Source organism: Canis lupus, chromosome 23 (genome assembly GCF_011100685.1).
Source record: "Canis lupus familiaris isolate Mischka breed German Shepherd chromosome 23, alternate assembly UU_Cfam_GSD_1.0, whole genome shotgun sequence".
In the NCBI taxonomy this organism is placed as follows: domain Eukaryota; kingdom Metazoa; phylum Chordata; class Mammalia; order Carnivora; family Canidae; genus Canis; species Canis lupus.
In genome coordinates, this window is record NC_049244.1 from 37,559,920 (window position 1) to 37,573,882 (window position 13,963).

Consider the following 13,963-nt stretch of genomic DNA (forward strand, 5'->3'; position numbering starts at 1 on the left):
TCCTCAGACCATCATTTACATCTCACCAGGCATATTTCAGCCCTGCACTTTTTTTTTTTTTTTAAAGAGATCTTATTTATTCATGATAGAGAGAGAGAGAGAGAGAGAGAGAGAGGCAGAGACAGGCAGAGGGAGAAGCAGGCTCCATACCGGAAGCCTGACGTGGGACTCGATCCCGGGACTCCAGGATCACACTCTGGGCTGAAGGCAGGCGCTAAACCGCTGAGCCACCCAGGGATCCCCCAGCCCTGCACCTTTGTTTACGCTGTGCCCCCTGCCTGGATGCCAGCCTCACTTCTCCATCTGCCTTTCTCAAGGCTCAGAGAGATGCCAACTTCGTTTTTAAAGTCCTCTTTGTGGGGACACCTGGGTGGCTCAGCGGTGGAGCGTCTGCCTTTGGCTCAGGGCATGATCCCAAGGTCCCGGGATTGAGTCCAGCATTGGGCTCCTTGCAGGGAGCCTGCTTCTGTCTCTGCCTCTCTCTCTGTGTCTCGAATGAATGAATGAATGAATGAATGAATAAAATGAATAAAATCTCTTTTAAAAAATACATAAAGTCCTCTTCGGGGGTCTCGGTCCATAGTCGCAACTCCATTCTGTGCTCCTGGAGCACGTTTGGGTGGATAGAGGGAGTCCACAGGGCTCTGTAACCCAGAAAAGATGAGGGCACCACCACCTTCTTAGAGACTAATCCTCAGATGTCTTTCTCTGTGGCTCCTCCTTGCTGGACTCTGGGCCCTGTGTCCTCTCCCTCCACTAGCTCCAGAACCTTCTGAAGGCTCTTCAGGGCAGAGGGGAAAGGCTCTGAATTGGGCAGAAAGCCCGAGTTTGAATCCTACCTATGCCATTCCAGGCTGTGGGACTCTGCACTTTTGCTTTGTTGTCACCATCTGTAAGATGGCTAACAATGGCTCTGCTGCAGGGTGGCACAGAGAGGCCAGTGAGCCTGCCAACGTGAAAAGCCAAGCACAGCTCCCAAGGCCTGGCGTCGGGGACAGAGCTCGTGTGGATTTGTTTCTTCTCCCTGACAGCAGCAGCATGTCATAGAGTCCCAGGTAGATAGTGGGCACACAGTAAAGACTTCTTGTTTTTTTTCAGTACTTTCTTTTGTAATGTTTCTCCATTAAATGCAACCTGAAGCGCCCCATGGCCCAGAGCAGAAGCACCACGCTTGCTCAGCCTTTGAGGGGGCCTCTGCCTGGCCCTTGCCTCCTCCTCCCCCCACACACCCCTTCCCTGGCCTCTCTGTGCCCTCCCTTCCATGCCGCCCGGGCCACCGCACTGGCCTATAAATCAAACCTGTCCCTGGAGACCTCTGACCCGAACCAGATGGCCATACAACGCCAGCGCAGAGTAAGCTCAGCTTCTAACAATGCTTGACCCCTCCCCTGCCTGACCCAGGGCCCTGGAGCTCCTTTACACAGCTGCCCTGTCAATCACTCCCAATCCGTGATCCAGGCTCTAGCTGGGGGGCCGTGACCTCTCAGAGACACTTAGGGACTGTCTTGGAGACATTCCATTAAGCCATATAAAGATCTCTGGAGAGTTCGTGGTGCCTACTTTCTCTACCACAGGCAGTAGCTTGGCCAGAGCTGGTGTGCTCTGTGCCATTGTCTCCCCCTCCTCCAGGAAGCCTTCCCTGGCTACAGCAGCTACTATAGCTTTTTTGCATGGAATGTCTGACCCCTCCAGGCAATCATTCATATATTGTTCATTCATTTGACATTTACCATGCTTCCTCTGCCTGGGCCCGCTGGGAAGCTGGGAAGCTGGGACATTGCCCTTACACCATCAGGAGCACCCAGAGACAGCTTTCGATATAATTACGGGACAGGGGGTTAGGGGCTACAGTTGAGCGTGAGACCCAGAGCACTGTGAGAAACTCAGAAGGTGGATGTGCTGTAACCGTGGAACTCAAGCTGAGTTTTCAACATTTTTAAAAGATTTTATTTATTCATGAGAGACATGCAGAGAGAGGCAGAGACACACGCAGAGGGAGAAGCAGGCTCCCTGCGAGGAGCCCGATGCAGGCTCTATCCCGGGACCCCGGGATCACACCCTGAGCTGAAGGCAGACGCTCAACCACTGAGCCACCCAGGCATCCCTCAAGCTGAGTTTTGAAGGATGAGTTGGTATTTGCCAAATGAAGAGGATGTGTGTTTCAGAGGAGTAGCACATGGCAGGGACAGGCATGAGGTATGAAGCAAGCTTCATAGATTCAGGGGCCGACAATTTGGAGAGCATGCTGGAAGTACACCTGGGGGAGGACCTGGGGGCTGGATGTGTATTAATATGAATCAGGCCTGGTTGTCTGGGACCAAAAAATCCCAATACTGTAGGCTTAAACAAGAATAGGGGTTCACTTCTCTCGTTTAAGAGAAGCCAAGAAGCAGACAGTCCAGTGATGTTGTGAGGCTCTGCGAGGTGATCATGCTCCAGGTTCCTTCTGTCTGCTACCTTACCTTCCCAGCTTGTGACTTCCATTCCCAAAGGTACCTTCATGGTCCAGAATGGTTGCCAGAGCTCCAGCTTTTGCACCCACACTTCAGGCAGTAGGACAGAAGAAGAGGATGAAGGAGGGCGCACTGTTTCCCTTAAAAAGTTGTTTCAAAATCACCACACCATGCTTCCCCTTATAGCTCAGTGGTCAAAATGTGATCACATACCGTTCTTCGCCTCAAGAAAGATGAGAACTGCAGTTCTTATCAGTAGGTACTGCTTTCTGTAAAGGATCCTGAGGCCCTACCCTGCCTCCGTGGGAAAGAACACTGCTCAGTTAGCAGGGCCTCCCTTTGCTTGGGCATGGAGCCAACAGCATGCATCCCCGTGCTTGTCTTGCTGGTCAAGGCCAGAAGCTCCTCTCCCCCAAAGGGTCCCCAAGGTGTTTGGTGTGGTTCCTGCAAACAGAGCCGGGCACATGATCAGTCCTTCTCCAAAGCCCCAAAGCTCAGCAGAATTCTAGGCGTGGGGTTCCTTGGTGCTCTGGAGTCTGATTTTGTTTCTGATCTACCGCCTCCTTAAGGTACCCGTTGCCCTCCCGCAAGCCTAGAGTCTGCACAGAATGGTCTGTGCAGTTAGAGCACGGACCAGGAGGACAAGAAAGAAACGCGCCATCCCTAACTCGCTGCAGCCTCATGCCTCCGGGAGAGGTCTTCCAGAATGCAACGATGCCTCCTGCATCCGAGGAAAGTTTTGAGCCATTTCGTTTTCACAGCCGGAAATGCCTTGTCTCCTGGTTTAATTTCACACCTGCTGTGTGTCAGAGTCCCACCCCCTATCTCGAGGGGTGGTTGGGAGAGTCACATGGGAGACGGGAGGGCAAAGTAGGGAAGAGACGCAGAGGATAGCGGTTAGGAGCACAGGCTCTGGCCTCCGCCTGCCTGGGTTCCAATCTGGCTCCGCGGTGGTCACCGTGTGACCTTGCATATTGATTTGACTTCTCTGTGCCTTGGTTTCCTTAGGTGAAATGGGGACGAGAACAGTAGTTCCTACCCTGTAGAGCCATTGTGAGGCTCACACATGTGATAAATGTACGTGAAGGGCTTGGAGCCCAGCACGTGGTGTGCGCGTGTAAGAGGTTATCGCTCGGAAGAGCCCAACTTTGGTATCGGGCAGGCCGGGGCTTTGATTCTGGGTAAATTACTCCTCTTTGCTCTTTCCTCATTTGTAACAAAACAAGGATAGCCTGACCTACCCTGTGGCCCGAGGATTAGTGACATGATAGCTGTACAGCAACACATAGAACAGCAGACAAGCCAGAACTACAGAGAAGATTAGAGGAACCACACCGTGTCCCAGGCTCCATCAACAGCTCCTTTAACCTAAAAACACTTGAGAATTGGGCTGCTATTAACATTACTCCTGAGACAACTGGGGCCTAAGGACTTGCCCACGGTCATACATCCGGTGGGAAATGAAGTCAAGGTGTGACTTCTTGGGTGAACTGATCCAGAGTCTATACCGTCCTGTTTGGGAACGTAAAGAGGAGCAGGCACTGATTTTAAGAGGAGAAGAGAGCCTGGGGCTGGGGGTGGAGAGGGCCCGGAGCTTCAGGGACAGCTGCCCCTGAGGTGACACACAGCAGAGGACCAGGGCTCCTGAGCCGTGGTAGTTGGATTGGCACACAGGACCTTGACCCCAGCTCAGAGGACGAGCTCCCTGGGCCCACCTCAGAGGAGGGCTATCCTTGCAGGCCTCATGTGGCCGGCAGTGCGGACAGCAGTGTGGACAGCAGTGTGGCTGCGGCAGGGTGACAGGCAGGGAAGGTGATGGATGGGGCTAGGCTGAGGCAGGCCTGGACCTCTCAGCTGCATTTAGACTTTAGCTAAACAGGAGGAGCTAGAGAAGCGTGAAGAAAGCCACATTTTTGGAAGCTTCGCGGTACGCGGAGGGGTGGCAGGCACTGCGGACTCTGTGCAGACAAGATTGCAGAGGACAGCGGAGGATGGGGCAGGCCACGTGGGGAGGTAACCCAGGAGGACAGACCCGGCAGGAGGAGAGAAGTCAGGGTGGCCGCAGTCTCTGGGTCCCAACAGTGTCAGGGCCCATGACAGCAGCTTTGTAGGATGGTCTTGTCTGATCCTCAGATGGTCCTGGGAAGTCAGTGGGACATACCCATTTCCCAGATGAGGAAGCAGAGGCTCAGGCGGTGAACTGGGGTGCCTGAGGTTGCAGGGCCAGGGAGCAGCAGAGCCTGGTACCGCGGGCTGGGCCCTGTGCACCCCCTCGCCCAGCAAGGCTGCTGTGGGGACGGGGGAGAGGCGGAGTGGGACAAGTGAGGAGTTGTTACCTGGTCTGTGAGGGGGCGTGGGGGTGGGGGGACGCTTCTGTGTTTACCACCTTAAGGAATAGGCTTTTCTTTAGGAAGCAAAAGTTTGGTTGTGCTCAGTGAGCAGGAAAATGGAAGTGACCCTGGAGCAGAGATTTAGAGCCCTGTTGGCCATTTAGGCGGCATCATGTTTAATAGCTTGGGACCCCAGCAGCATAGTGGTAAATCCACTCTGCGCCGTGGGGTGGGGAGCCGGGCCTCTGGGGTCTCCCTGCTTTCTGAGTTCCGTCGGGACCCACAACAACTTGCAGCCTGTCTCGGAAGTGGACCCGCAGCTGGCCACCCCGCTCCCCTGGACTGCAGAGGCTGTTAGCAGCAGCCTCAAAGGAAGGCCCTGCCAGCATTACGCGGGGGACACACACAGGGCGCAGAGTTACGCTCCCGTCAGTCCGCAAGCACCAAATACATATGTGTGAATCCACACCAAGAAATAATGCTGGAGGGCTGTCCTCCAAGCAGGTCATCAAAGGTTTCTCGTAGGTGGCAGGCGGAGAGGCGAGTTTCCTGCTTCTATATGCTGAATATACGTTACAAATCAGCATATACACGAGGATATAAAAAGTGTTCCCCATCCATCCCCGTTTTCTGGCAGGTTCTTGGGGTGCCCGTGCCTCATCCCCCTAAGCCCCCTGGGTTTCAGAGCCGCTGTGGTGGGCGTCCCCAGGCCGGTTGTTTTGGCCCTGTGGTGGCATGTGCCTAGGCTCTGTCCTGAGCGGCAGGCAGCCACTCGGCTGGATGCAGCTACAACTTGGGGGTACCCCTCAACTGTTGCAGGGAGAGGGGTCTGTGGATAAAGGCCCCCATCTGTGTCAGTTCATCAACATACCCACACTTGTCTTCCTCCCATCCCTGTTGTGCTCTGCACTCCCTCTCATACTTTCAGAGATCATCTCCCCCTAAAAGCTATCTGCTCCCAAAGCATCATCTCAGGGGAGCCCCCATTAAGCCAAGCCCACTCTGACCAGTGTCTTATAGGGCTCCTCAGACACGTTCTAGGGTATATACAAGCACATCTGCATCCGTATCTAAATACGAATGTGTGCTTTTCACAAAGTGCAAATGAGACCAGACTGTACTTACCATTCCGCTGCTTGCTTCCTTGGTGACTCAGTGCCACACTGCAGTGGGGAATTCAGGCGCGGGTTCGTGCACCTGGCAGCCCTTCCTGGCGGCCTTGATCCTGCTCGCTGTGGGCGCCCACGGCCCCCAAGGATGGGACTGATCCCAGCTGGAGGAGACTGATCCTCAAGGAAGGGGAGTGTGTCACAAATCCCCGTCCTCATCCAGCAGGTCAGTCCAGACACTGGCTGAGCCTTCTCCACCTCCCCCAGGCCAGCTCTGAGCTGGGCTTTGCAGCTACAAAGACGGGCCGACATGACCCAGCTCATTTGTCGAGCAGAAGCAGAACAGTCCAGTAAGGGCTGCAGGTGCCCATAGACCACAGAAAACAGAGAAAGGGGACACACGGCACAGATGGCAGATAAAGGAGAGCTCTGCAGAGGAAGGGACCTCTGCGGCCTGAAACCTGGGCGTTTGCCAAGTGGGACAGAGCCCGAAGGGGTGAGGCAGGCCAAGGTGTGGAGGCAAGGGGGGGAGGGGAGGGAGGACAGGGAGCAGATGTGGTGTTCCTCCTGACTCAGCCTATCATTTTCCTCGGCTGCGATGGATTCTTTTATCGCGACTTTCACAAGCAGGCCTGTGTCTGGCAGCAGCCTTAGGGTCAGGAACAGAGGAGATGATGGACGCGTTTGGACAGAGGCCCTTACTTCGTTCTTTGGGGAATTTGTCAAAAGCCGGTTATCTTTGAAAAACCAATTTTCAGGGATTTCACAGAAATCATTCCAGAATTTGTGAACGTTGACAGCTCTGCCCCTAATCAGCTGGGTAACCTTGGGAAAGTCACTTTAGAGCCTGCTTTGGGATTGTTCTTTTTTGCTTGTTTGAAAGCAGCTGACCAAATCTGAGTGGATCCATTTGGGGGTGGGGAGATGGGGACATTCATGAATACCTCCACCCCTTGTTTCAGGTCCTGCCTCCTTCTAGACTGCTTATAAATTAAGGGATAAGCAGAAGGATTCTCTCTCTCTCTCTCTCTCTCTGACCCCTTGCCCCTCAGATTGGAAATACACAGTATGGTCAGCCCAAAACATAAACCCTAACTCTACCACCATGTGACCCTGCGCAAGCCATTTTTTTAAAAATTCACTCATTCTGCACATTAATTGAGCACCTACTAAGTAATAATCACTGGTAGGCACTTGAGATACGAATGGCAGAGGCAAAACAGACAAAAACCTCTGTCTTCATGAAGCTTATATTTTAGTAGATGGAAATAGACAATCAGGCAATAAGTGACTAAAATGTTAGCTAGTGATGAGTACTATGGAGAAAAGTAGAGAAAGGGCTAGAGTGTGTTGGCCGAGGCCTTGTTGAGAAAGAGACATTTGAGGGACGCCTGGGTGGGTCAGCGGTTGAGCGTCTGCCTTCAGCTCAGAGCATGATCCCAGGGTCCAGGATCGAGTCCCGCATTGAGCTCCTTGCAGGGAGCCTGCTTCTCCCTCTGCTTGTGCCTCTGCCTCTCTCTCTATCTCTCCTGAATAAATAAATACAATATTTTTAAAAAAGAGAGAGAGAGAGAAAGAGAGAGAGACATTTGAGCCAAGGACTTGAAACAGGAGTAGCAGTGAGTCATGTGGGTACATCTGGGAAGGGCCATCCAGGCAGCAGTAACAGCAGGTGCGAAGGCCCTGAGACACATGTGCTGTGCAGGGTATGAAGCCAGAGAGGAGGTAGGCACAGGGATAGACAGATCAGGTATGGCATGTAGCTTTTTCTCTGAGTGAGGTGGGGAGTCACTACAGACTCTTGGGAAGAGGAGCGACATGCTCTGCCTTAGGTATTAGTGGGATCTCTCTAATCTCTCTAACTGTGGTCTTCAACAGATTGCAGCGTGGCCAGGGTAGATGCATGGAGGCCCCTTCGGAGGCTACTTCAATACAAGGGCTGGTGGCCCGGATCAGGAGGTAAATCATATATTTTAAAAATTCCAACAGCATTTGCTGGAGTGGGTGAGAGAAAGACAAGGGGGTCAAGGAGTCAGGGATGACCCCACACACACACACCCCCACCCCAGATTTTGGGGCCGAGCAACTGGAAGAGTGGAGATGCCATTAAGTGAGATGAGGAAGACCGCAGGTTGGGGTGGCCATCAGGAGCCTGACCTTGGGCACGAGGGTGGGGGTGGGGTGGGGTAAGAGGCCCATAGGGCATTCGGGAGGAGGTGCTCCGGAGGCAGGCGCGTAGAGGGTGCAGGGGACAGGCCCAGCATCTATAAAAGATAGATGGCTTTTATAGCCACGACACAGTGTGAAGTCCCCTGGGGAATGAGCGTAGCAACTGAAGGGAAGAGGTGCCAGGACCAAGCCCTTAGGCACTGTAATGCTTAGAAACCAAGCCTCAGTTTCTCCTCCTGCAAAATGGGAATCGAAACCAGAATCACCTCCTAACAGCTGTTGGCAAGATCATATGAGACGCTGTGTGTATTATGCATATTTTAACCATCTAATGACAAAGGGCATGGGTGAGGGTGCCATAAACACGAACCGTTATTAGGGATAGAAAGAGTTGTTCTCAGTGAGAAAGTGTGGCCTCCACCAGCCCGTGGCCTCTTATCAGTGCCGTTTAACTCTTGAATCCAGTCTCTGTTATCTTTGACCATCAGAGGTGTCCTGAGCAATAAGACGGGACATAATTCCCCCCACGTGGTAAGAGACAAATCGGGGGCCCAGGGAGGTTACGGGAGATGTGCAGCTTTTCACCACATCAGCGACAGAGCCGGGGCTTGAGGGGACACCCCGACCCACGCCGCCCCGACTCCTGCTTCTCTCACGTTCCTGCCCCGGCCCGTACAGGCCGCAGAGGGCTCGGTTGGGTGGCACCGGGGCTGCTGGCCCGTGAGCGTGGGGATGGCAGCTTTCCTCGGGACCCGCCACGACGGCTGTGCTCACCACCGACGGTCCCCGGGCCCAGGTTCACGCTGCGTGGCCGGGGACACGGGCTGCAGCCCCAGGGAGGTGGTGACAGCGCAGGGGGACTTCCCTTTGTCAGGCAACTTCCTTTCCCTGAGCAGCAGAGCAGCAGCGAGGTAGCGGAGCTCATTCACATACTAGCTCTGCTCAGCAACGCCTGCGTGAGCCCCGGTGCTGCCGTTCTCCGCAGTCAGCGCCTCTCCCCCCCCCCCCCCCCTGCACAGCCACCGAGCTCTAGAAGGATCCTGCCAACCCGCGTGGGACGTTGGCGCAGAGGCCTGGGCCGGCCTGGAGTCAAGCTAAGCTGGGTTCCGATCTCCGCTTCCTTTGCCCCCAGCTGGGGACCTGGTGCAAGCTGTTTTACCTCTTTGAGCTTCTGCACTCTCTCTTCTGTACAGGGGATGGGGGGGGGCACCCTTGGTTCCCAGCGTGATTATGGACTTGAAATAACTCACAGAGTGTGTGGCACGAAACGGCCTCATAAGTCGCAGGTGAGGGGATGGGTGTGACGACGGACGATCAGCATTAACATTACCAGCAAACAAAATGAAAACTCTCAGGGTGAAATCAGCCAAAGCCTTTCTCCCTCACTAGCCACATCTACTGCTCTCCACCTTCGAAGCCTCTGGCTTTGCCCGTGTCCTGCCCATGAGCTGGCCCTCTGGGGGAATGACCGGCTGCGGGAGCTCAGTCTCCTGCACCCAGGGCCCCCCAAGCTTGCTGATGGCAGGGGAGTGGGCCTCCAGGCCTCGGCACCCTAATGCAGGGAGAGCAGGGAGGGAAGCTAAGGAGGGACGCAGCCTGGGCACCGTCTCAAGACAAGGAGGGAGAAGAGGCATTGCCTCCAGCCTCTGGAAGGGACCCCGTCCCGCGTCCAGTGGGTGCTAGATATCCCACAGACTCCTTCATCCCTGCTCCACTGTACAGAGGGGCTGCTCTCCCCATTGTAAGAGGCTCAGAGAGGAAGCAACTTGCCCATGGTCACATAGTCTGATGCTTGGACTCCTGCTCCTTCTCTCTGCCTCCCTCCCTCTGTCCTCAGAGGAGGGCTGTGGGCCACACCGTGGCTGCAGGGCAGGTGTCAGCACTGGGCCTGGGCAGGGGGCAGTGGTCGGGGCTGAGTCTGACCTGCTTGGAGATGAAAGGTGCCAGGATCCCTACTCCGAGAGGAAGAGGAAGCAGAAGGCGGGGCAGCCCTGGTGACGTGGGAGCATTGGCAGAGGTCATGCAGGGAGCAGCAGCGTTGTTTTTCTCATGATAGAGTCGGCAGGGAGAAATCAAGGCTTCTTGGAACTTAAACCTAACAATGCCAGCTGGCCATAATGACAACAGTAATAAAATACGTAGTAATGCCGTATATTGCGGCAGGCACTTTTCATATTGTCAGTCTTCCCAGCAGATCTGCCCCGTAGACGTTACTTCCTCTTCTATTTTGTAGATGAGGTCACTGGGGCTCAGAGAGGTCACTAAATTTGCCCAAGGTCACTCAGCTAACAAGTGGCAGAGCCAGCATCCAAACCCGGTCTGTCTCATTTCAAAACCATGCTCGTTCTGTTGTACTAACTGAGCATAATTTAATTCATCAGAATGTTTGATCTTAAGTGACAAAGAGGAGGCCCAGAGAGGTTAAGCTGGGCATGAGGCCCACAGTGGATTAGTCACAGCTGGGGAAGCTTCCGGACCTCCAGAGCCACCTTACCACCATGCACTGTTGGAGGAGGGCTGTGTGCCAGCCGCCAGGGCCTGGCTGGTCTCCCCTCTTCCCTCCTTCCACATGCATATTTATCACACACACTTATATATATTTTTATGAGCAGCTCAACCTCTGCAAGAGACGCAAACTGGAAGCCGATTGTCTTCCTTACCAACTGGGTATGGAGAGCCATCTGCCCATTCCCTGAACTCCCGCCAAACGGCCTCCCCCTCTGACACCACATAAACATTCTATATGACCTTGGGCAAGTCATTGCCACGTTCTGGGCCTCAGTTTCCTTTTCTAGGAAATAGGTGCCAGTGGCATCTCCCTCTGGGATGGCAGGGTGCTTTATAGTGGGGTGGTGTCTATAAAAAAAGTCAGCCAGGTGCCTGGTTTACATTTAACAGTCAACATTTAACAAATGCCACCCAGGCCTGGCCTGGTTCTCTTTGGCGCCCGGTAGCTGGCTTTGCTTATTCTGTGTCTAGAACAATATTTGCAGCAGTCTTGCTGCCTGGGGCCAGTTGGGGTACAGTGGTCCCGCTCTGTAGCCAAGGAAGCTCGTGTCCATCCTCCTCTTCCTCCAGTGGCTCCTCTAGCAGCCCCTGTTCCTCTGCCTCGGCTCCCTCTGCCCGACCGGGCATTGTCCACCCCCACTCCCTCCTCCACAGCATGGCCTGCACGGTAGGTGCTTGGGAACTTGGTGAGTGCTCGACTTCATGCGGGCTCTATGCAGATCTGTGCTGACTACCACAGGGCATCCCAAGGAGCCACTGAGCCAGCCTCACCCTTGGGGTGGCTCCCTGCCTGCACACCCACCTCGTGGGGGCAGCTAAGCTGAGCAGCTAGCCACTCCTTCCACAAAATTCTGTGCCCTGAAAAGAGAAGGCCTCTCGGAGGAGGCAATTTTTTTTTAAGATTTTTTAAAATTTATTAATGAGAGATAGAGAGAGGCAGGCTCCATGCAGGGAGCGCGACATAGGACTCAATCCCGGGTCTCCAGGATCACGCCCTGGGCTGAAGGCGGGCGCCAAACCACTGACCCACCCAGGCGTCCCAAGAGGAGGCAATTTTTGAGTTGACCTGAAGAGAACACAGGTTAGATCTTTTGCTTCTTCTTGGCCTTTTTCTTTTTCCTTTCCTTTCTTTTCCTTTTCCTTTTCTTTTCTTTTCTTTTTTCTTTTCTTTCCTTTTCTTTCCTTTCCTTTCCTTTCCTCTCCTCTCCTCTCCTCTCCTCTCCTCTCCTCTCCTCTCCTCTCCTCTTCCCTTTTCCTTTTCCTTTCCTTTCCTTTTCCTTTTCCTTTTTCTTTTCCTTTTCCTTTTCCTTTTCCTTTTCCTTTTTCTTTTCCTTTTCCTTTTTTTCTTTTTCTTTTTCTTTTTCTTTTTCTTTTTTAGCTGATCCCAAAAGTCCTGTAACAAAAGGCTTTCAAGTGGAAACCCCTTTACTGTGCCCTGAGGAGGAAGCTGTCACGGGCTAGGACCGAGGCTCTAGTGGAGGACCTGTCATCCCTCCCGGGGCCTGAGCTGCCTGGCCGGTGCCCTCCGCGCCCCCTGGCCTGGCCTCAGTGTCCCCACCGGCGCTGAGGGCGTCGCCCGCTGTGGGAGCTGGCTGTGCCACCCCATTGCTCCGGGGAGCAGCCCTCCGTCACGGTGTGGAGCTGCTGTACCGCCTCCTGTCCTCGGGATCGCCCTGGGTGCGCCTTCTGGAAGGCCGCCTGCGTTGCGCCCCGTCCCGCTGCAAGCCGCTGAAGAACACCTCCTGCCTCAGTGTCCCTGCCGTCCTGCCCGGGCTTCCCTTGTCCCCCAAGCTACCCGTTTTCTCTGTGGCTGCACTTTCCACCTCAGAGAACAAGAGGGGTGCAAGGTGGGCACTCAGAAGTGCCTCAGGGGCACCAAGGAAGCACTTGATGAGGAAAGGCCTGAGCAATGCAGCCGCGGACCCTGCTCGCGTCCGGGTGAGGACGAGGGGGCGCGGGGTGAGGGGGCAGCCTGCGGAGTCCCGGGGACCGTTGCCGCGGGCCGGGCTGCCGAGGGCATGTTCAGGAAGGGATTTCCGGGCTACTCGGAGGCGGAAAATTTGAGACTGTAAGCGCCTCAACAGCTGTGTGCTCTGTGCTGTCTGGGCCGCTGCCTGGAGCGCGGCTACGGGATGAATACAAGTGCGTGATGGAAGAGGCTGTCCTGGGGCTCAGAACAGGCTTATTCATCCCTCGCTCCCCCACCTGCTCCCTGCCCGGCTCCCCTGAGACTTCTCTGGGACTTGATGTTGTCAAAACTCATATACATCCCAGTGTCATCTGGCCCTGTTGTCGGCAAGGCCCCAGACATCAGGGGGAAAGAGGGAATTCTCGCTTTTTTCCCTAAGTGAGGGAATCGATGGGGGAGGGGGGCCCGGATCCGCCCAAACCTTCCTGGGAAGCAGCTGGGGCCTGGAACGCACACACGGACGGACGGACGGACGGACGGCTAGGGATCCCTGGTGTCCCATCCCCCAGGGCATTTGAGGTCATCCGCTTCAGTGCCTTCTGCTTTGGAGGCTGGGCCGGGGGCTAACCAGGTGGAGCTGGCGCTGTGGGTGGAGGGACTCTCCCAAGATGATGGAGATCTTGGGTCCAAACTGTGACACCCGCGAGACCCCTGTGACAGAGCCTGGGCTCGGAGTCTGGGCCTGGATTTGGAAAAACCATAAGAAGAGCATAGAAGGAGTAGGAAATTACACCTGACACAGAAGTGACAGCACCACGTATGCTTCCCTCTGGAAGAGGAGCCAAATCTGGGAGGTGATGACGACCTAGGGCTATAGGTAAATGAGCCAAATAGGTTCATAAGACAGCAAATGAGGTAGATGCAAAGAGCAAAGGAGGTAGATGGTCTGGTAGATAGTCAGGGCTCTCCAACACGGGGTATAGTGGAACCTCACCTCCTTTCATCTGGACCACATACTTCTTTTGATGTAGCCTCTGTTAGTCTCAGCTAACTAAGCAGCCAGCTCACATTGTCTAGTCTCAAGAAGTGTATGACTCTTATTTCACAGAATATACTGTCAGGCCGGTTCTCCTTGTCCTGCCAGCTGGATTTATCTCCAAGGCTTAAAAACAGGACTTTATAGGAAACCCTGACGGGACCCATCTTACTGCACTATGCCAAATTTCCTAGAGTGTGCAGATCATTTGGGTTTCTTTTTTTTTTTTTTTTTAAGATTTTATTTATTTATTCATGATAGACATAGAGAGTGAGACAGAGGGAGAAGCAGGCTCCATGCCGGGAACCTGACTCGGGACTCGATCCCGGGACTCCAGGACCATGCCCTGGGCCAAAGGCAGGCACTAAACCACTGAGCCACCCAGGGATCCCCTCATTTGGGTTTCTAATTCCAAACTGGGTGTCATCTATCATTTCTGGCTTATGCTT

General features: G+C 54.3%; 1 protein-coding gene across 4 annotated transcripts in view; it reads left to right on the forward strand.

Annotated features, from left to right (window-relative positions):
- SPSB4 (splA/ryanodine receptor domain and SOCS box containing 4) overlaps positions 1–13,963 on the forward strand; it is an 81,322-nt gene that overhangs the window by 32,447 nt on the left and 34,912 nt on the right. For 3 of the 4 annotated variants that reach the window (XM_038571059.1, XM_038571060.1, XM_038571061.1), the window contains one exon: positions 7,771–7,851. The exons of the other annotated variant lie outside the window; for it this stretch is intronic. In XM_038571059.1, the coding sequence (XP_038426987.1) occupies positions 7,771–7,851 (81 nt within the window). The remainder of the gene's footprint in view (positions 1–7,770; positions 7,852–13,963) is intronic. 4 annotated transcript variants of the gene reach the window in all.